The sequence below is a fragment of the Calypte anna genome, chromosome 10 (assembly GCF_003957555.1).
Source record: "Calypte anna isolate BGI_N300 chromosome 10, bCalAnn1_v1.p, whole genome shotgun sequence".
NCBI lineage: Eukaryota > Metazoa > Chordata > Aves > Apodiformes > Trochilidae > Calypte > Calypte anna.
Window position 1 is genome coordinate 5,564,482 of NC_044256.1, and position 24,601 is coordinate 5,589,082.

General features: G+C 34.4%; 1 protein-coding gene across 1 annotated transcript in view; it reads right to left on the reverse strand.

Annotated features, from left to right (window-relative positions):
* Positions 1-640: 640 nt before the first annotated feature.
* LRRC49 (leucine rich repeat containing 49) overlaps positions 641-24,601 on the reverse strand; it is a 39,949-nt gene continuing 15,988 nt past the window's right edge. Inside the window, exons 10-17 of the mRNA XM_030457319.1 lie at positions 18,387-18,534; positions 14,061-14,144; positions 11,301-11,452; positions 9,465-9,702; positions 8,309-8,494; positions 4,299-4,408; positions 3,484-3,637; positions 641-1,591 (exon numbers count right to left, since the gene is read on the reverse strand). Coding sequence (XP_030313179.1) covers positions 1,385-1,591; positions 3,484-3,637; positions 4,299-4,408; positions 8,309-8,494; positions 9,465-9,702; positions 11,301-11,452; positions 14,061-14,144; positions 18,387-18,534 — 1,279 coding nt within the window. The 3' untranslated portion in view covers positions 641-1,384. The remainder of the gene's footprint in view (positions 1,592-3,483; positions 3,638-4,298; positions 4,409-8,308; positions 8,495-9,464; positions 9,703-11,300; positions 11,453-14,060; positions 14,145-18,386; positions 18,535-24,601) is intronic.

A 24,601-nucleotide genomic window follows, 5' to 3' on the forward strand; every position in this document is an offset into this window, starting at 1 on the left:
TGTGACTCTATCATTATGATTTGCACCTCTGCTTTGCCAGAGACTCCTGTGCAGGTAAAGTTTAAAAATAACTTAGTTTTGAGCCACTTAAAACCTCGCAGGAAGTTCTTAATTTACGAACATCTGTCTTTTATAAATGAGCTTAAATGAAATAAGATTACTTTGAATTGAGTAAAAGAATGCACAAAGGTTCTGAGTTAGTTATGATACAATGGAAGTATAAAATTAAGTTTAAACAGCACAGCTTTCTACCTGTATATGAACACCAGCCATGGGAATCAACTGGACTTGTTAGCAAGTTGCTAAACTCAGTTTCTGGACAGAAGTCTGCAAGATGTTTACAGCTGAAGTTACTGTACTGTGCTTTTTCTACCTATTCACAGCCAAGTCTGGGAGCAAGTTGTGCCTCATCTCTTCATGCAGCTTTAAAAAGTCTGTTCTCTGCATACAGTACCTCTTTACAGTATCTGTGAAGGGCAAAGGTGAAGAATTTCTTTTTATTGACCACAAATGAATTTTTCACAGTCACAGAAATATAAATTACAACTAAAGAGTAATCATCAGTGTCCTCATCAGATGTAATTCATGCATTTTAGCTCACTTGACTGTGGCAAACCTCAAAATTAATAATATAGTAATGAAGAAAAAAAACAAAATTATTTTATTATTATCTTTTAAGAGCACAAAAAAATAAACTTACGTAAGTATACTTCAAATTCATTTCCTACCTATAATAATTCATACAAAATCATACAAATGGAATTGAGGAAAAACACTTGAAATCAAGTTTGGGCAACTTGTTGAGAATTAAGTTGATTAAATGTTGATTTACTAAGCATCGCGATAGCCATGATATGAAAACATACTCTATAATCTCACAAATTAAACAACAATACTAAGTCTTTATCAAGTTCAGGGTGTAAAAATAATTTATTAGCTTTTGCTTATTAAAAAAAACCAGCTACTATTATTGATTTTTTTTATTTTAAACTGCAGCAAACAGTCAAAAAGGTGGCAATTGAAAAGTGTTCAATAAAAAGTAAGGCAAGCAGAGTTTAAATCTGTTCTTCAAAAATCAATGCCAAAGCACTAGAAAAACAAAAGTAAAGGAAAAAAAATGAACAAGAACTTAGTAAAACATGACAATCATCAAGTCACTCCCATGCTACCTCATCACTTCAGCCAAAGAAGCTTTGTTAAAGCAATATGCAAGTAAACTTTTATTTCAAAACTAAAAAGAGTTAATTAAGATCTAAAGGCATCCCCTTGTGGGAGGTAAGGGAAGCATGCCATAGTGATGGTAATTTTATATTCTATTGTTTTAAGTTTGCAAAACAGCATAAAATACTGAAACGAAAAGCCTGCAAGACAACAAGCCTCAAGTCTACTGTTTTTGATCAGTGATTCGCTGCAAGCAGAGTTTCATGTAGGAATTTTTATTGCGTATTTCTATCACTGCATCTCTCACAAGCTCAATGAACATCTGAGGCCAGAGCTTCTGCAGCGACTCATTTTTCATATTGATGTCAGCAGCTTCTTTCACTAAGTTCTCGACGTATGTCTGGCAAAATGCTTTTCTTTCCTTCATTTCCTGCAAGGGAGAAGCATTACACATTGTATAAGACAAAGGACGAAAATGCTAAATAAGAGCAAACCCAAAAAACAACCACAAATATTTAATAAATGAAAGAAAATAGCAATTAGCCAGCAAACCACACTTCTTTCTGGTGGTTACCAGTTCTAAGTCAAGTCTTTTCTGTGTGGCCCAGATTCTTGATACTTTATTTAATAATTTGAAATCCACTTTTAAGTAGCCATGTAAATATCTTTTACAGCATTGTGATTTTTTTTTTTTGGTCTTCTGGTATAGTGGTGAAAATTTGGAAAAATTAAGCACCAGACTACTCTCCTTTCTCCTCACTTTGCTTTCCAGCTTTTTATAGCTATATGCACAACAGCTGGAGAGTAAATGTTCATCTACCTGCTTTAGCAAGAGCTAAGCATATTGTCACAGGAAAAATCCAATTTGTATCATTTCCACAGGTGCCCTGGTGGACTCTGGGAAGTACACGATTTCTTGTACTGCATTATATACTCAAGTAACATAAATCTTTATAAAGATAATAGAAATAATACTGCACTTTATGCAACTGCATTAATCCATTTTTCTATAGTTTCTATAAAACACAATAAGCTCTGAAGAGTAAGTTACACTGGTGCTAAATATTTCTCTAGTTTGATTTATGACATTTAAATACAGAAGTTTTCTTAAATGAATGATAAAGCAGAGAAAATACATTCCAGCTGTTCCATCAACTTATTCAATCACATTTATTACGTTGGCTTCCTGCTGATAGGGAACTGGAAGCAGCCTATCTTACTCTCCTTTTGTGGCATCCTCTAATATCTGCTGCCACATATGTGATGCTGTAACGAAGGAAAAGGTGTGAAATGCTGCACTGGGAAAATAATGCACGTATTTAGAAAACTGCACAAATACCAAGTTTATTTTACTACGGTGGCTTGTCCCATGGCAAAGGGCTAGAGGAACACCCCACTGTCTTACTCTTTGCCATTCCAAGTTTTAAAAGCTACTAGCACAGATTTTTGAAGCAAGATTTTCTTAATTTCATCTCTCCACACATGCAGTCACTGACCCTTGTATATTATGGAACCAATATAAGAAAACCACAATGCAGTAACTGAATTAAGTGTTCAATGAACTTGAATTTAATTTCTTGTACTAGAGGATTGAAAAATGTACACATCATTAATAAGCAAATGTGGGAGGACAAATGTGGGAAGCAAGGTGCCTACATGCCATCTGAGCATGATGTCAGCTCAGAAGAGAGATCATGGCTGAAAGAAGCATTTACCTTTGCCCAAGCAAATGAGCAGATCAGAAACACAAACTAAAACAAGCATAACTGATGCATTTGCCTGCAACAAGCCAGCTTGCACTTTTATTAATAATTAAACCTAAGACATGCCCTATACATTTTTTTCCTGTAGGTCACTTAAAACCTAGGAAACAGCTCTTTATTATTGCAGCCTGCACTATTTCAAGTCTTATGTGAATGTGTTCTTCATTTTGGGATAAACTTTTTGACTGTCTAATTCTATTAGAAAATTCTAACATGTGCAATACACATTTTCTTTGTAAAATAAATGTGCTCTTTTCTTCTATTTTACTAAAGCAGGTACATTTCATTACAAACACAAGGTGTGTGAGTGAGAACATATTTCTGACATAGCACCACTGGTCAGGAAACACTTCACCAGAGACAGAAGTGGACCATTATCCAGCATTCTGGCATAGATCACTTAGATCAAATGTTTCATCATACATGTAAATCTGGTAAGCAGTAACATTTTGAACCTCCATTCTCAATAGCACAACTGAAACCTAATAAATAAATTCCATGAGTAGTAGTCTAAGGTTATATAATACTGGATGAAAGTACTTTGCAGTAACACACTTACCTCAAGCTTTTCCAGATATAAGTCCTTTGTCATGTAATTCAATGCAGCTCGAGTTGAGCTTTCCCCTCCATTTCTTCTGTAATCATTGCTTTCCTCACTCCCAGTCCCAGGTTTCTTTGTCTTCCCCTCGAGCAGATAATGGCATTGCTTCCTCCTGTGAAATTTTGATAAAGAGATTTACAGTCTTAATTACTGGAAACTTTTTATTAAGTGCAGATGTTCTAGTGATTGTTTTTTTCTTCTTTTCTCCCTTTGAGCATGTAGTTCACGATTTTCCAGGTTTATTGCATCAAGTTATTCAAAATACATATTAATCCAGACAATTCCTCCTTTTGACATATACCTCACAACATCTCCTAATTAGGAAGTCTTGCAGCTTAAAATTTCGTTATTTATGTATCTATACAAGACTAAAAATGTGGAGTTCTTTTAAGCACCTTTTTTCTTAAACCACTAACACTTAAATTTGTTAACTGCTATAGTCACTCACTATAAAACACCCACTAAAAAGTTAGTCTTTATAATTTAAATCCACAATCTCCACCTGTACCAGTACAACTGAGAACTAAACAAGCAGTACATTTGCACATATGTGCCTTTTAATCTTATTTGGTAGACTTCACATCACTTCTGGGAAAACCTCTGGCTACATGAATCAGGAGATGCTAATATTTTTGCAATATGCAGAGAAACTATCTTCTGTAAGATATCTGCAAAATACTTATCCTCTTATCTAGAAAAAAATTGTCACAACAGTGTGCAAAGAATTAAACATTACGTACTGGATAAATTCAGTTTGGTTCATTGCACGTTACCTGGACTCTCCAAATAATGACAGCATGCGATAACGAGGCAGCTCAGAAGATGCTACATATGCCAGAATGCCAAAGAGCTTTTCTGCTATTACAATATCATTCTCAGTAACCTGCGAGGGAAGTGAGAAAAGGGGAAGAAAAAGAAGAAAGTTAAGATTAAAAATTGGCATATTTATATTTCATTACATATGGACATTGAGAATTAACTAGAATTTGTCATATAGAACACTGCACACAGATCTGTTACAGGTATATCTTCAAAATAGCCATTTGCTTTTACTGGCATTTTAAATGTACTTTAAAAGAAGTCAAAGGACATACTTGTGCTTATTTCCTGTAATTCTGAAAACTTCAATGTACACACCTGCCACCCTGTGCTTCTTGACAGCATTCATGAAAAGAAGGATTTTTGTTATGATTTCTTACATTAAGTATCTAAAAGCCAGACACACTAGCTCTGCTCCATACTGCGTGCTCTTAAGGTCTACTGGAAAACTCCTGATGAAGTCATGCTGGAGAATTGAAAAGATTCTGGGCACCCACATATGAAAAGATAAGTTACAGTCTCTCTTATTTTGGCAGCGTCATAGAGAAAGCTTTATAGAAAAAGAGGTTTAAGAGGCGTGGGGGAAAAAAAAAAAAAAGAAAAGAAAAAAATCAACAACTTTTTTCCCTGCATTTCTCACACCACCACCACCACCCCCCAAAAAAAACCCCACCAAATGTGTTCCTCCATTATACTTCTCTAAACATCATGCATAATATTGTATAAACTTTAAGTTAGACATCTCTTCAAACTGACTTTCTGTGGCTGAAAAATTTTCTGTATTAACTTCACATAATCCAGTTTTGTTAAAACAGGATGGAAGGGGTTTATTTTTCAGTGGTAGCTGTTATTGGTTTGTGTTTGTCTGAGCTTGTAACCTTTGGAGACCATGGCCTGCATCTCTCCTGCCCTGACAGCCAGACTATGAACTGACTTCAACTGCCAAGAGTTGCTGGCACAGATTCCAGGATCCTGGCTTTCCAGTGAGTGAAGAGGAAATCTTTATGATCATCTAAGTCAGACCTGGATAACACAGGACAATGAAATTCACTCAGTGACTTCTTAACTTCTGGATGGAATTTAATTTCTGTTCATCTTACAATATCTTTTTGGAAAGCAACCTATTATTAAATAACCTTCAATATTCACAATATTTACTGAATATTTCCAGATAATTTTTCTGCTGTGTATCAGTTGCACGTGTGAACAAATAGAAAATTCTACCCAAATTCAAATATTGGTAGATTTTTGTGTGACTTTTACAGACTGTGAAACCTACTGCTGCCTAAAGTATACTCAAAAGAAGAAGGCAGAGAGAAATTCACCAGAGTAAACATAGGTCAGGAGATCAGAAATGTAAAATTTATTCCATTTTTACAGTGTTTAGATTTGCTCATTTTCACTTAAATAAGTCTTTGTAGCCTAAGAGAACCTTGCTAAGAGAACACTCTGCTAAGAGATGTGGGGTCTCAAACAGAAAGTAGAGATAGCAGCTCGGGAAACAAAGACCACAGCAGGCAGAAATATCTGCTGGAGAAGTAAGTGAATTTAATGTATTTATTTATGTTAAGAGAAGCATAAGGATCGGGTCAACAGAGACAGCATGCTGAATACACTCTGTAGCTCACAGAAACTCATGTTCTCTATCTTACTCCCAAACATTGTTTGCTCCATTAATCACGAAAAGGCTGTAACGGTAGCACCGCAGCACTGCACGGCTCTGACGCCTGCCTCTTGCCAAGCAGAGATCAGGCACCAGCCCAGAAAATGGGAGGCATCTGTTACAAGACATGCCATACCACTTGGTGTAAAGTGTTTTGTAGTGTTTAGTAACTTAAAACCTTGACAATCCTTCATTAAACAGATTACTAGCACTGGGGAAAAATTTGGTGTATCTCGATAAGGAGAATTTGGTTCTTCACATTTAGTAAGTGTAAGAATTTGATAACAGAAAAAAAAAAACATTGTGAGGAAGAAATGAACTTGCAGGTTCTAGCCTGGTACGTAACTGCAGTGGAAGAAGGATGGTTAAGAAAATAAGTTTCCTTTTATAGTTTTTAGGTTTGCTTTTTTTTAATGTTTAAAACTGTTAAGAGTTATGCTATGTATTCAATTCAGAATGCTTTTACTCCCCAACTACACCTACCTCAGACTGTCAGCATAACAATCTGTACAAACACACAGAAGTGATAATCAGAATAGCAGAATTGGCACATTTCCCTTCCCATTACCTGAAACTATTATTTAGGGCTGATCTGATGCCTAAGAGCACACTTCAGGCGTTTTTAATTTTTACAGAGCAGTGGGATTTTCTATTACTGCTTTTAAAAGATAAGGTAGTATTTATCTGCAAAGCTGGATGCCATGACTGTAGACCAATGTAAAACAGCAATCTGAGTTCATCTCTTTCTCCTGCTTGGCTATGACACAGCTCAAATTATTAAAGACATGAGGAGAAAAATTCTGAGTGCACATGGTCTGGCTGAAATGTTTGTTGAGGACAAAAATGTTCTTCAGTCATAAATATTTACGAATTGATATACATCTCACATAAAAAGCAAGCCTTGGTCCACATAAACCCATTTACTAAATTAATCGCCAAGCACTATTAAATTAAGCATTCCTTCAAAGACTGAATTTGCTGACATTAAGATCATAACAAAAGTCTACATAAATAGTTGTCTTAAATTCTTTTTTTTTCTTCCTTCTTCGTGAAGGGCGAACAGGTAAGATTTATGTTTACCATGCTGTAAAAAAATAAAGTTTAAACCCACATTTAACTTTTGTCTTTTTTAAAGAAATCAGCTTCCACAGGCATTTTTAGTAAAGTACTAAATTTAACATTATTTTAAAGTTCTCATGGAATTACTGACCATAACTTTTTTTTAAAGACTGTGCAACAGCCACAGAGTGGCTCACATGGGCCTTCACCCTTTCTAATCCTGTCTCTTAATTCAGGTAAACTCTATCCCACTCCGTCTCTTCTGTGTAACTAATGTATGTTTTACAGAACTAAAATTAAATAAACTACAACATTCATGCTACCTCTGTATCAGATAGCAAAACATCTAATCCAAAACATATCATGATGATAAACAAATTAAAACAACCAGATCTAAATGCTATAGCTATGTTTCATTTTTGCTCTAATGAATGTTTCATAACATCCCTTAAACTTATTTGGCATTTAAAATGTAACATTCAAATAGTGTGTTGCATTACAGCTATTCTTGCTTCCTTTATAATCAAAGCCCAAATATAAATCAACCATTTTATAAAATAATTATTTTACATGCTTGAATACACTTACTCTCCATTGAGGTAGTGGGGAATAAAAAGAAAAAATATCAAGATAAGGGTACCAACTTAGTATTTAGACATAAAACACAAAACCAGCATAAAACCACATACTAACAATCCTATACATAGGAAGCAGAGGAAAAAAAAATGTATAAACTTCTTCATGTGATAAGCTTGAAGAAGAAAATACTATTTTAGCCATACTTTATAACAATAGTAAATATCACATACTGTAAACTACTATGTCATCTTCCAATCACAGATTTCTGCAGAAGTATTCACTGTCATTCTTTGAACATAGTAAAAAAGTGCTTCTTGAAATGAAGTAGGATCATGCAGTTATTTAATTTTATTTTTTAGACACACATGCCTTCAGGCTCATCCCAGCCACTCAGCTACAGATTTGGACTGTTCTATGCAATTGAATAACAGTACAACATTATAATTGCAACTAAGAATCTTACCAACTTTGCTTTTTGTAACACTGCAGTTGGACGCACAGCACAAGAAATTACATGGGCAAGTCTACTAAATTTTTTCCTCCTAATACTGGAAGGACACTGACCAGGTTCTGCTAATTTTAGTAGCAATTCATCTACTTTTTAATAAGAGTGCTAATTTACCTTGTGAAACTCATAGTAAGGAGGAAGCAACACTGTCCTACCTTCACTCCATTTATCTTCTGTAGATTAAAATGGTTCAGTCTAAACAGTACATAGTATTTCCACAAGGTGAAGTTGACAACAGGATTCCCCTGAGGATCAACTGTCAGCTGTTCAATGTGATGCATCTGGGCTAATGCATTGAATTGCTGCAGCGTCACAAGATTTGTCTCCTTAAACTTCAGGTGCTTAAAAAAACAAACAAACCAAACAAAAACAACAGTGTCAAAACACTATAAAAAAAAAAAAAAAGGGACCAATTAAGATGGAATACAATTATTCCTATTCTGTGAACCTCAATTTCAAAAACCAAATGGGTCTGAGGAAGCTACTGAACGCACTTCATTTCAGGTCTTTGTGGCAAAACCCATCAATGTATCAACCAACTGGTGTATTACATATATTTTTAAATGTCAACACTACAAGCCCTCAAGCAATGTATAAACCTTTGGGTAATAGCACTAGTATTTTAAATGTTACACAAAGCAGTAACACCACCACAATTAAACAACTGAGATAAATTTGTCTGAAGTCACCCCACAAAATCAACTGAAGCATGAAGTTTTGTTGTATTTAAAACCTTAAAAATATGGATGGACCTCAAGAGGCATATCATCTGAGTACTAAGTTGCCTTATGTATATCCCAATTATTTTCTACTTATTTTAAATGAAACGTTGAAGAAAAAAAATTAGTACTAAAAGGACATCTCATGTTTTGCTCCATCAAGAACTTCAAGGAATTCCAAGAGCTGCACTGATTTAGCTGGCTATTCCCTTTGAACTGTACCTCTTTTTATCCTGTCAGCTAATTGATCTCAAGAATCACAACCCAAATGAAGATCCCCTGATACCAAGGATTGATAACAATATTGTAGAATAGCATTACTGTATAATCAGCTAGATCAGAAGAATTAAGAGAAATAATAACCAGTAGGGAAAGAAAATACCATCATGCATGATAATCTACATTCAAGTCTTGATATCTATAAAGTAGCAAGGTAAAGTTAATGTTAAAGGGTAGCACTACACAAATATGGCATTCACCAATGCATGTGTTTACATAAAAGCACCCAAGGCTGACTATGGCAAATTAAGGTTCTATTATAGAATACCCACTCCATAGCTCCTCACACAGCTGAAATCTGAGGCGTTCTTACCGCAAAATTAGGAAACTTTATCTTCAGTTTTGGTAACACTTGGACAATTTCATCAAACTCAATGAACATAAAGGAGACTGTGACAATCATCCCAGCTGTTTGAACACTCCAGTTTCGATCCAGGCACTCCAGTGCTCCAGCACCATATAAGCAAAGAGTGTCTCCTTCCACTTCCACTAAATGAGACTCAAGAACAGACAACCCTTGTACTGCACTGCTAAATATTGTATCAAGAGATCTGTAGAGAAAATAAAAACACAGTGATACGAGATGAGTTTGAGCCAGTAATATCAATCTATTGAATTTTAGTTCTTTGATTTACCAAAACACAGCTGTCAAATGTGATCACATTTCTCAGAATTCATTCATTTGCAGTACCCAACCTGGTTCAAAAACATTAATGTCTGGAAAATCCTCTTTCCATCAAGTAAAACTGCAAATGTTCTGCCTCTCAGCAGAAAGCCTGTGGGTGTATTTGAGCGGGACAGGGAGGCAGAGGGGTCTGGGCATGTTGTGAGGGAACTTAACTAAATTGCTCATATTTAATAATCTGTTTAACAATTATAACTCACAATGCTAACATAAAATATTATCTGTTGCTCTAGATACCTAAAAACAACTTAAACAATGCATTATTCAAGCAAAGTCACCTTCACATTCTGTTTGATATATGAAATGTAAAAGTTATTACGTGATTAATTCCTTTAAGAACAGGCAGTTGGTAAAATCAATCCAAAACAATGCTCACAGTAGTGAGCAGCTATTTTTATTCTTGCAAAAGATTATCATCCTTCCTCAAAACCACATTTTATGTTATTTGATCAGGATATCAGGAGTCATTAGGCTGGTTAGAGATGGCTCCTATGGCTTATTATACTTGTTTAATCCTTTATTAACAGGGATGAATATGTGTTTATTTTAAACAATATCAGATTTCCAATTCATAAGAGCAATTTTCAAATTAAGTAATATGTATGTTCTCATCTCTCTATCTTATTTCTAACATGATACACTCAAGCTGACCATCTCTGAAGTGCAGAGAGAATTCATGACAAGCACAAATCACAGGTCTGGAAAGTTGCACAATGATTGTTAGTATTTTTTTTTTTAATACCTTCCTAGTACTTCTTGAAATTCTGCTAGTTTAGTTTTATCCATTTCTAGACACACATTGTTCATTAGGTTCTGCATTTGGTTTTTAAACTATAAAGAATGTCAGCTGGCCACCTTTTAGATAAAAATAAGCAAGTCAAAAAGTTTATTAAAAAAAAACAAAAACAAAACCAAAAAAACTAATTTAAACCAGCAACACAAAAATAATCTTAGGAATAAGAGTAAAAAAACTGCTATTGTTAAAACAGGATGGGTATGAAAGCAGTCCAATGAGAGATGCCACTATTCAAAATAAGAACAGGAATGCAACACTCAGTTTTTGAAACCTCTTGATACAGAAGGAGTTTATAAACGTTTGCCATGTTCACACATTCTCATTTTGTTCATTTCAACTACAAACAACAATATAAGCTATCAAAGAAAAGAATAAGCTTAAGAAGGCTCAAGAATTAATATTTAACAGTTCTGTCAAACACTTAATTGACTTTAAGTCCTCATTTATTAACAAAATCACATAGTTTTGCTTGCACTCCTTTAGTCAGTGAGTTGCTGCTGTAGGTACTTATTACTAATGGTCAATAGGTTTAATCACAAAATAAAACACCCCTTCAGGATTGATCTGGCTGTATTACTGTTGATGATGAAATACTGTAGGATCTCAGAAATGAGAAGTAGTAACCTGGAATACATGACATGAACAAGAAGTAGTAACCAACAGAATACCTGCTTTCTTCAGGAAATACAAATGCAGCACTGCCATTGATCTGACAGGGCTCATCATCTTTATCTTGATTTAAAGAAGCCACAAGAGCCACTCGATTCTGCTGTATTTCCCACTGATGAGCAATATTACAAATGGTTAATCGTTTCTTTTCCTGAAACAAGATAGAAAAGTCATAATAAATTATAACAGTGCAGTATCTACACACTTGTTTGTTCTCAAAGAAAGATGCTGATTAATCTAAATGCTTTAAAAGTCTTAAATGGAAGAAACAATAATACCAGTTTGTGGTATGCATGATAATCAATGCATCATTCTAATGTTCTTTTGCCAGCAACATTTCACAAAATAAAAGAAACCAAAAAAGAACCATAATAAACCCACAATTTGTTAAAGAATGAAGTTTTTTAATTTATTTTGGATTACTACAGAAGTTTAACTTGGACAGTCTGCAGGTGCTTGTAAGAGTTCTCCCATGAAGCAGGGCATATTGCTCCTACTTTCCTTCAGGCTGCCAGAGCAACCCTAGCACTTGAGCTCAGACAGCTCAAGTAATTGCAAAACACTCTGGATGGGGGAAATAGTAATCCTTGTAAATACAGAAGGTGATTTTTATAGACACAGAAAATGAAAATACCTTCAGGACAGACAAAAGGACTTAAACTATTACATAATATTTGAATCTAGATCTGTTGAAGTCATCATTATGTTTTAAACAGGTCTCGACAATGGAAGAGTGTTTCAAAAGTCTAATAAGGATAAAAAATGCACACTGTTCAGATGTACTGATGAGTATTCTACTTCAATTATATGACATTTTGGATTGAAGCAACATACTTTTTAGCTTCACGTTGCAATGATCTCAAATTGTGTCTAAAAAGATACTGGACTAGGTAAATCCCTTTTAAAAAAAATGTATCACTTGAATACAACCTAACCACCTTTATCATTATCTTACCAGTGGTAATAGCCTGTCTCATATCATAATTTAAAATATAATTGCTTCAGACTATTTTGTTTAGGCTGATTATGATACAAGAAAACAACACAACATTGGTTAGTATTTAAAGGGCTGCATCAAAAATCCTGTCGTAACACAGAAGAAAATAACAGAGAAAATATCCTGTCATAACACAGAAGAAAACATTTACAAAGGAAAGATAAAGAAAAATAAGCAAATTGTGCAAAAGATACTGGTATTTGGCTCTTTTTTATTTTCCTGCTTCACCTAAATATTTGAAAGTAAGAAAGAAACCTCAATTAAACTACAAAATCTACAATTGGTTGTTGAAATATGAGCAACAATGGCATTGAACATTAAAAATATGATCTTTTCTTCTAAGGGAAGTTTCCACTAGCAAAATGCAGTGAGAAATCTAGGCCATCACGAAAAACCCTCTGCTACAAAGACATTATATCAATAGTTAAGCACATGAACTACAAATCAACACTTCCAATAAACACCAACTTATTTAAGAGTTCAGAGACACAGTTAGCTTTTCAACAGTATAAAACACTAAGTATGACTATATTTACTGATTTCCCATTTCTATGTTACAAAATACATCAGTAGCTTACAGGAAAAACAAAAAACCCCACAAACTATGACTGTTTAAAAAAAAAAGCTAGTATCTCAGACTTAGTTACATTGTTTTTTTGTTTGTTTTGTTGGTTTGGATTGGTTGTTTTTTGTTGTAGTTTGTTTTGCTTCATTTCAGTTCAGTTTTTTAAACTGAAAATATACATGGATACAAAAACACACAGGAAATCATAATATGTTCTCAGACAGTAGACATGGAATTCTTTACCGTTCATATGTTTATGGGCTTTTTTTATTTTTTAAGTGTACTATGCCCATTTTTCAAAATAACATTACACTGTGTCTCATTTTCAGTTACATACAGCTGCTGTGCTTCTTACAGCCTCCTGCAACTACTTTTATTCTAATGCCCTTAATATTATTTTACCTAGGCAACTCAGCAAAATGGACACATGAACTGAAAATGCTCTTTGCAGAACCATTACTGGATGACAAAAAGTGTTAGGCACTTTTTTCTCCAGAGAAAAATGATTTGGAGAAAAATGGGGATATTCACACAACAAATGGAATGCAGACACTCTTAGATCCTTGAACTTTGGTCTCCTATTAGCAACATAGGACCTTGAGTCAGCAGGCCCATAAGAGTATTCTGGAGTGCACCTCAGTCTCCCCTGTTCGAGCTATTCCATCTGATGTATATAAGCATTAACTTGGCCAGGTGGTCTGGTAGACAAGCATTTGTCTCAAAAAGAAGACAGCTGGAATCTAGCTGCTGCTCTGATGACTGCTTAACTCTTTCTACCAAAAGGAACAACTTAAACAGGAAAGAATGAAGAAAGAATGACTTCAGAACACCCTGCATGGCAGCAGTTAGAGCACTCACCTGAAATGGGGGAGACCAAGTTCAAGGATTTGAAATCACTGAAAAGTCCTTTACTTTAATCTGGTTTTACTTCTGTCTCTGGATTTGTGAAAATGAAGTGTGCCATCCTTTTACATATATCACAGTCAGGTATTCAAACTGGGGTTTTTGCTAAAGTATAACTTGCATAGTTGACTGAAGGAAGTTTCAGTTGTGGAGTGCACTGCTTAAGCTGTAAAAAATTCTGAAGAGATAGAGGCATATTGGGATATGCAAGAACTAGCAAAAAACAAATACTAGGATACAGATGATTGTTGAAAACTGGCATGTAGCAGGTGTAGAACAGCCATAGAAAAATACCTTAAGCAAGGACTGTTTATGGCTTTCACGCTTCCTTTCTTCCTCTCTCTTTGCTGCAATGGATGCCATACGTCTTTCTTCCTCCTGGAAGGAAAAAAAAAAAGGCTTTTTTGGTTCATATTTGAAATGCAAATTTCAATTTTAATACAATTTTAGGATTTTTACCATTTTTTTAAAGTACTATTTAAAACTATTTAAAATGTTATTGTTAACTATACATAAAGAAATAAAGAAGAAATACGTATCTACTTAGATGGAACTACTGGAGCTATTTAAAACTAGTATCTGGAAGGGTCTTTAAAGAAACAAACCATATGGTGAGTATGACAATGAAAAGAGTATTTTAAAATATAACAGTGGATTGTATCTTTTCAATAGATTTTGCAATCAGTAAGATTTCTTAGTGAGAAAAGACAGAGCAACTGAGCTAATTCTATTTATGCTCAAATGATAATCTAGGACTGATTTGTATAATTATAAACTGTTTTCAAGGGCTTACTTTTCTCATTCAGCAACACAACTTGAAAAGAAAAGAGAATTTTCAAAGTTTACTGTAGTCCTGTATTTTTCACAAATATTATTGCCAGTGCAAGAAGTTCCAAGAAGAAAGTCATTGATTCCTAAATAATTAAAGCTATGTAAGTAAAAATGCTTAATTTTCCTGGTAAAGCAATCTAGTACTGCAATACACCCATGTGAGGTAGAATACTCCCTGTTTACAGAATTCTCAACATTCTCACAGCATGGTATTTTTAGAACATATATTTTCCAAGAAACAAAAGAAACGTTCACTATGAAATGAAGAGCATAGAGTCCATCCAACACAAATATTTGGGAAGAACACTTGAACTTATTTTGATTTACTTCACATGTCATTTGTGTGTTTCTATTAAAGTATCTTCCCAGAATATATAGAAAGTGCTTTGGTTTTCCTTGAAATAGAAAGCTCCTGTCCTAAACTTTTCATTTTCACTTTCTGGAAGGTTGTGTGTTAAGAAAATTAGCAAACAAAACTGAAAAGAAAACATCATCAACCACAAAGACACATGTCAAAAATTCTATAATAATTAAACATGCTATGTTTAGAGCATTGTAAGAATCCTTAAGAACATGGGTGAATACTTAGTAATAAAACAACTTCATACTTGAACATTGCTCTTACATTTTAAAGAAAATAAATTTCAAAAGCACAGGAATTGAGGTTCACACAGCACATCTACCCTTATTTGTGCTGAGCCCCCCTGATACCCACTTAAAATAATGGATTTGACATAAATGTGAAAGGTGATTACACAAACTTCCAAACTGTTTGCCTAGGACTTCAACCTGATATGAGAGGAGTAGCTTCATGCAGGTTAAGGCATGAGGCTTCAACAGAGTTAGCCTTTCAAACCCAACTGTGTGCACAGATTTCCCTAGAACACAAACTGGAAAGCTTAATTTTTATTTTTTTTTTCCAGTTTCACCATCTCAACCTTCTTTAATGACTTGATAACACATTGAACATATTAAGTAACATAAAGTATGTTTATGTCTCAATTTTTTTTGCTCCCTAGCATTTTGATTATAAAAAATTGGTATGTGGAAAAAACCAAAATGTAAACTGGTTTTCCCACCAAGGGAGAGGTAGCTGAAATTATTCATTCTATTTGGCAGAAAACAGCTGTCCAGTCATCATATACTCAGCTCCAAACTAACTGAGGTATTGCTGTTTTGCACTAGGAAAGGGAGAATTTGAGAACAAATTCACACTAATCTACAGAAAATTAGCCCTCATTAGTTTTATTCCTTTTAAAACAACTCAATTTGTTTTTCAAACCTTAAGGCAAACATTCACAATATTCCCTTATTCAGTTTTCTCTCAGCATCCACAAATACATCCTCTTACTCTATCTTCCATTTCAAAGCCTTCCTTTTATCCAGGCCAAATGCATAATTTCTGACAGTGTCTTCCACACACGAGTGTCTTTGTTTGAATCAGTCTAATATACAAAGAATGAGATGAACTAACACAAATGACATTCTAACAAGAGTCTCATTAAATGAATCTCAGAGTCCTATTAAAAGAATCTTTTTTCTTTATCAATAGTTTATCCTTATGACAGATACCTTAAAAATACTGTTTCATTGACAAAATAAATTCACTCAGTCTAAAGAGAAAATGTATCCTAGGTTTGTTCAGTATTCATAAAGGGAAAGCTTCTGAGTAAGGACCAATGGCTGAACGTAGTTCTGGACATCAAACCCATATACATTTCTTGAGCACTATTACAAAACACATTCAATTAATCTTGAAAAACACATCACCACCCACAAAAAATCCTCCAGGAAATGTACATTACCACAATTCATTTTTACTACCACTCTCTCTCTCTTAGCTCAGGCTCTTTTGAAACTCTATCTCCCTTTTTCTTTGTTCTCCCTTATTGTGCTGCTATTGTCTAGGACTCTGGTCTTCAAACCAGCCCTTGCTGGACAAGGAGGGATGCTTTTCCAGAGGGTCAAAGTGTCAGATGATGAAAATAGGACTTAATTTCCTCTTACATATTGAAATTTCCATTTACTAATTCTCCACTTTCCATCTAAAAACACACTAAATGGCAAAGGAGCTATCTACACAAACAAGCAAAACCCCCTAAAAATTAAGAGGGAGAGAAATACAGTTTTCCTAATGAAGCAGAAGTCTCACTTTCTGCAATGAGATTTTGAGGCTGTAGGCTTATATTCTCCAAGTGAAGAAACAGTAAGGACAGCACACAGAGGGATAAAGCACATGAAAGCTTTTACCACGCTCATAAAACCCCTCCATTGGAGCTGTCAGAGGCGGCGTGTGAGGCTTTATCAGGCTGAGCACTCCCTCTGCTGCTAAGCGAGCATCACTGTCACCCCAATGCCACAGGCTGGTCAAACCTGAGCTTATGGCAGCAGCCCTTCAGATGGGTAAAATCCAGCAAAACCTGAAAAGGACCCTAAAGAGACCACGGTGGAATGCACTTTTTCTTCCTCACTAGTGCTTTAATATTACTCACACAAGCCATTTTTCAGCAAATGATACTATTTAACACACAGGAGGAAAAGATGGCTAAGACAGCACAAAATAAATGCAACATTTCATTTCCTGAGTACATCTACCCTAAAACTATTCAAATAATTTCACTATAGCATAGAGACAGCTACAATATACTTGATATCAACTACTGAACATATATTTCTGTTTTGAAAGCATAAAAGGCTCAACACGGTGTTTAAAACACACAAAATTCAGCTCACACTTGCAGTAGTCAGACTATTTTTTATGTATACCAGAGAAACTGCATTTACAGAAGAATGAAAGGATGGCTCTAGTAGAAATAATGGCAAGGAAAATAGCAAGTACAAAATCTGACAAATCATTTCTTAAGTGACATTTGACAATGATCTGCATCTCTCGTTTGTTTGGGGTTTTTTACTTTCAGTATTAACTTAGTACATTTTCTGAAGATCTGAGTTAAGAGAGGTTTATGACCAACAATAATGACTACCAGTTCCTGAAGTATCTTACTTTCAAGTGGAAAGAAAGAAGGAAATTGGAGATCCTTCCATAAAAATACCATAACACTCCACAGTGGTAATGGAAGAAAAAGTTAATTATATTCTGGATAAAGCAGAACAACCTATTCCCTGATCAGCAGAGAAATGTCTAAGCTAATAAGCAAAACCAAATAGAGCTCTCTTACTTTAAGCATCCAGACCTTATAAAACCTCAGTGAAAAGAAGCAGAGTTTTACCATTAAAATAAGGCAACTTGTCTTTCAATTTGGGAACCACAGCACATTTAAGAGAGATATGTATATACATAAACTATTTATAATATATTTATATATGTGTGTGTGTATACTTAGCAAATTCAGTTGAAAAAGTCTATTTAAAGTGTTGGATAGCAAGTATTCCTGCTTAAACACTTTCTCAGCAAGGAATTTGTACACATATCATTCATATTTTAGTACTTTATTATATGTCTGCAGATACTGTCTGCTTACTGTTAAAAAAGAGTGGAGGAAAAAGATAAGCTGAACTGTAAGTGGACCTGTCATGTTTTCCATATACATGTTATCTTTTGCATCATAATTACCTCCATTTTATACTGATGGTGGATTTGCTACAGGACAACAGGATAGATGATAAAGCAACAGGTACAATTTATAATGCAGTACAGCCATTGTACAAAGCAAATGAGCAATAAAATAAGGTATATGTAGGAAAAAAACAAAACAAAAAAAAGCTTAACACTGCAACACTTCTAAATGTAAGGATCTAGCAAGACTGATGAAAACAGGAATTTCTTACTGTGATTCTCTTCATATCTAGCTGCCGGAGCTGCATCATATGATGGAGAACAGTGTGTTTGTACCATGTCTCCTGAGCTATTGGGTTGCCATCAAGGGTGATATCTGACAAAGATGAGGAATCAGCAAGGCACAGAATATCCTCAAAACTGTAACCAAAAAAGTTTGAAGTTTTAATGTCACAGAATAGGAATAATTTTGATATGGAAGATTTTATTTCGTAAAATAAATATATTTTGTAAAAAATATTTGCCTGCACAGAAAACACCACACTCATCATTATTTTAATAAATCAAATTACAGTTATTTTTAAATACCAATAGCTGCTACTGTTAAACTTCCTAATCTCTTCACATATAGCTAGAAAAAAAAGGATGCAGAATAAGGAGAACTTGTTAACCATGGCAGTATAGTTTCACATAAGCATTACCCCCTCAAAACAGGACACATCTCCACCCACATTCTTAAAAATAAGACAAGATGTATTTGCCAAAGCCAGCATGAAAATCATGGAAATTACAGGAAAAAAGCCAACGTATGCCATAGAGTGACCCTGGCTGTTTGCAACATCATTAAAATATTGGACAAAAACCAATTATAAAAGCATCATATTATTTTCAAAGCAGATGTATTGTTTTGAGTTCAGTCTACAAACAGTAAAATTTTGGCTCTTTAGACAACATTTAATTTGGGTTCCTGACAAAAAGAACTGGACTACATGAAACATATTCAGAGATGTACAGGCTATATCATGTTCTGTTCATTGAAGATGGAATGTGTAGAGAAAGCAGTGACCAATAAACAGTGTTTTTAAACAGAGAACTGTTTAACTTTCAAAAACAGCTGAACAGTTATAGAAGTAAATGACACCTCAACACCTTTTAAGAAATAGATTACAGAGTGTATATATATGCAACTATGTACCCATCCTTATGCACTTTGACCTTTAAAAGTCAAGTCTGTCTGATCAGGTTAAGTAAATTCAAGTGGAAAGTATGAAATTTGATTTTGTATTTTTGAAAAGGAAGTAAAAAATAACTCTGAAAATTACAGCAGAATCACTGAAGATCACAAAAATATACACAGATGATCATATTACTATGTAAACAAAATACATTCTGAAATGAGGCCAATTCTGAATTGGAAAATATGGAACTATTGCCATTTTCTTGATAATCTGACAATATTATGGATTTCATCAATTTAAGTTCTCTCTTTTGATGACCTCTCTTTGGAGGTCTTTCCTCCACTAATACTTTGAAGTATACCAAAGCTTAAGGATGCTTTGATATCAGGCATCATATATTGTTTGCAGTACAAATAGTAATATTAAAGACTGTCCTTAGATAAAGTGGCCCTGCCTTTATCATTGGTATCACTCAGCTTTCAAAAAAGCACACAATAATCTGCTGGGCACTAAAATTCAGCTGCAAAGGGCTCCAGATCTATAAGAATATCAGATTTTAAAATCAGGTATCCCTGAAAGATTTTACGTATTAAATAAAAACTATTTCTGTCACAATAACAAAAAAGAATTAAATATAACAGAAAAAAACCCAAACAACAAACCCAAACAAATAAATAGCAGTTAGTCTCAACCATCAGAATAAAGGCGTGGGTACCAACATAAGCTGGCAAGAGAGAAAAAAAAAGTATCACCTAATAAATATCTCAAGAATATGAAAGCAATTAGTACAGGATACAAGTAATATCTACACTATATAGCAAATGGATGCAGCAGAAAAATGACTGAGTGGAAGATTCTACTACCTGTCTGCTTACTGTACTAAAACAATGTAAGACCTGATGGAAAATAAACTGTGAGCAGATTCCAGTGAATGGTGCTCACCACATTTGAAGAACTGGGTGTTCTGTACATCTGGTTAAGACAACAAGTTAGATTATAACTTTCTGCTTCTTTTTGTGATCCAGTCTTCTTTCCATAAAACAGCTTACATAACCACATTTTTGGAAGATCAGACTCACATATAACTTTAAATACATATTATGTCCTGAAGATAAATGACAATCTTCCTGAATGGCACAGAAGCAAACTTGTAAATTTATTTGAAAAAGAAAACTGCATTTCCATTAGAGTAGAAGAGATTTTGCTTGACAAATATGAAATTTTGGGGGGCTTTAAAAGTAGTTTCAAATAACATAAATGTATTATTAAAAGTGTTAAATTTATTTAGTCCAAACACTTCCCACTACACATTTAACCTACAGGACTAGTGCCATCACATACGACTTACAGGTTTTTAATAAAACCAAAATCTCCTCATGGAATGACAGAAATGTTGGAAGACTGTTAGTGCTTTTATGTCCTTCCAGTTATACATACTGCTGTGTTTTCAACTTCTCAGTGTTTCAGCATATCAGAACATTCATTCTGGTGTTAAACCCTAAGTGCCTGCTTTATGCTTTTATCTGCTTTATTAACAGCTCAATTTTAGAGTAAGACAGTAATGCAAAATAGCTATGTTTTCACATCTTTGGATATGTAAAACATATCCATGAAAAACGGAGCTCTAGAAATTCAATGTAGAAAACTTAAATCCCTGTGCTTCATACACCAGCATGCCAATCCTAAGCCAAGCAAAGCTTTCATGTAAGACACTTACCCAGCAAACCTTTACAACACAGCTTCACAACCAAGCTTCTGTTTGCTTCCCAGCACACAGGCTGCTGTGATAAAGCCAAGTGGTGACCACCCTACAGGAATACAGAGGCTAAGTCTCAATATTCTCCCTACCCTCCCCTGACCACAAAGGAGTCTTTAACTTCCTTGTGAAAAACAAAGCAGCTGTGGATGATGCTGTTCCACACTGCCTCATTCAACCTTTGTGTGAAAAGACTTTTTCTCTTTCCAATAGACCTTCTCCAGCAGGACTCTCACCAAACTATGGCAACCACCTCTCCTTCCCTGTCCTTCTTTCTAGAAGAATTTATCTTTGCTAAAATGGTAGTTTCAGCAACATAGAAACAAGTTGTGAATCATGCTAAATTACGGATAACAATTTACTGGAATTTTTTTTCAGAATAGATCGATTTTAAATCTTGTGTGCAAGGTTCAGAGTCCTGCATCCAATTCTCCCCTCTGATGGAGACACAAACCCAATTCTCCTGCATCACCTGAGAATGCAACAATTAACAGCAGAGTATTTTGGAGTGCTGCAATCTCAACCTTCATCAGTGAGACACAATCACATTTACACATTTAGTAGGCAAGAAAAGGACAGAGGAACATTTGTCCTCTGTTAACAGTCTACTTGACAGCTGTGTCTTCTTTATACATTTGCATCAATGACTTTCAAAGCATGTTCCATGAAGGGGAAAAGCCCTGGAGAAGAGAAGTAAGGGATTGTACTCGCTGTAGTCTGACAGGACACCCAAGATTGAACTGTGTGTTCAAAAACATTCAGAGAAGTAAACCTGTACCTTCCTAGGACCACTGAACTACTGATGACAACAGATGTCACCACAGTCAAACTTTCATTCCTCTTGTACTGCTTTTGTTCAAGTTTTTAACATATTTATAGATTTGCATTCTGCTGGAAAAATTCTTGTGTTTTTATTAGGCTAAAAACATTCCTCCTCTCAGGTTTCTAATTCAGGAACCAAGTGAAGAAAAACAACACATGTCCTTTGAGCTGGTAACCAACTTATTCCCTATGGCTAGACAACATGCCATGTTATATAAAAAAGCAAACATTAGAGCCAATACAGACAGCAGCTTAGGAGTGAAAATATGTATTTTGTTTCCAAGATTAAAAAATGGTCTTCCATGTTTTCACATTTTGAAATATGAGCAATAACCCTCTTTCTGAACCTCAGTGGTCTACCTTTCCTGAAGAAAACAGTTTCTATAATCTCCTCCCTTTACCACATGGCAAATTAAAAATGGGATTTTCCCCCTTCTTTATAACTAGCTCTAGAGATACATATTACCTTCAGCCATCAGCAATGAATGCCTTCCATTTGTAACTGCTAAATTTTGGGGGACTTAAGCCAGAAGTAAGACTTCTTTTGTTTCAGATCAGCATCAACTTTTGCAGCACTTGGCTTGAGCTCGTATTATCTTGCCAATATATGCTTTTTTAATAAAGTTCTGCAGAGAAACAGCAGCATTGAGGCCTCCTCTGAAGCATCAGGGAAAAAGAACATCAGTGATTAAACCCATGATAGATAATTGTGCCGTAAGTAGTGATAATTTTTAAAAGGCATTCCTGAATCTTTTACTGAAAAAATAATTCATATTTATCAGTATGTATCAATTTAACACTTAATGATTTTTGCTGACATACAAAAATAGGAAGCAGTAAAACATGCCATGAGAGTGCTCCCTCAAAAATGCTTATTTTTAGAGATCACTAAGAAAATATTTGCATGAACCTGTAACATAAATATATCCAGGGTTTGGCAATATACTTTTTTTTTCCATTTGCCAGTATTCTCCATGCAACTACAGTTAAACAAACTGAAATATCTGTGTGTCAACTTGGTTGTCTAAAAGCAAAGTCAGTTGTAAAAACACAGCTGGTTTTAGGAAAAAATTTTTTTACTATTACCGTATGGCATAATTCAAAATCAGTAATTAATGGGGGGTTTTAGGCTTCAAAACTGCTACATCCAAAAGAATGCTATTATTTAAAGACCTAAGCTAAATGTGATCAAAACAAATTTTTCATTGATAATAATGTCTGGTAAATAAAGAGTTAAACTGATCCATCCACCTATCTGCCCACATATGTATACAAAATTTCATAGAAAAGCAATGTCTTTTGTTTGACACTAAATTTATTCTTGGACCTATTCCATCTACAAATTAAAACCAAATTACTTCTCTATCTGAATGTTCTAAATGAGTGTTCCAAGCCTACATGACAACTAAGGCTAGATCTAACAGGAGTTCACCCAAAACCCCAAGGAGTAAATGACAACAATCATGATAAAGTACCAAAAAAGCTAGTGATTACATAAAGGTGGAGAAATCTATTTAAAAAAAACCTCAGAAATGTTTTTCCTTCTTTGAACATTTTAAAAAGAACATGAATTTGCATAAAACAACATGAGGAAGGAGTCAGAAAGCTACACAAAATATATTAAGTATATAAAAAGGTACAGAAATTCCACTGACTGCAGTGATGCCCCCTGACTGCAAGAGAGCCAGATACTGCAGTCCTCTCATTGTTCTTGCCAAGCTAAGACATTTTTAGAAAAACAGAAACAAAAGGCACCTTTCAATTCCAGAAATTATTCAGAGTAAAATTGCTAACTCACTCTCTAGATTAATTACAGGAAGAGTATACTGAAGATTCCTGAACTTCATATTTTTTTTTTTTTAAATGACCATGAGTATTTAAGGATATCTACTGCACTGGTACTTTAAGAGCCTAAATAATACAGACAAGTAGGTTGGAGCTGTCTGCAACAAACATAATGCAGGTTAAGTTAAAATATTCAAGTACCTATTATAATGAAAGCTCATACCATGTATAACATTTTACAGAGAAAGCAGATACCACAGAAACAGCATGGTATTTCCAGTAATTAGAGCATGAAGCATATTTCCCCCTACCCCATGTTAAATTACTTGATTCTAAGCAAAGGTAGTGAGTAAGGGATTAAAAAAAAAATGTGGGTACTTTTAAAATAGTGGCACCAGTAGAAAAGCAGACTACTAAATACATGAATATGAAAAAGCACTGAAGACAAACATTTCTATTAATACTAAAATGCATTTAGTTATTTGAAACTGTACAAGGTCTGCTTTGAAAGTTGAACTGTTCAGAAGGGAACTGAAGAGAAATAACCACAAATATACCTTTCAGACTTTATTAATGGACAAGTAAAATACAAGCATGAAATAATCTCACCATCCTAGACAGAATCTGAATCAGTACTTTGTACAACTCCATAAATATGCTGATTGTATGTTAAATATGAACCTTGTGCAATGTTGCTTTAACATATAAGTAATGAACAATAAAAAAACATTTATAAAACTATCTTTCATTTTAATCATAATTGTAAAGAGCAGGATAACTTTAAAATAAAAAATACAGGTTTCTTAATAGAATACTCATAGTATAGTTACATTTAAAAATGCCAAGGATTTCTACAATTTTAATGTCTGAAGTAGAAAACATAATGGTTTGATTATGCTATCTTGTGTTAGTGGAAAAAAAAAAAGTATCTGCATTAATAGTGTCT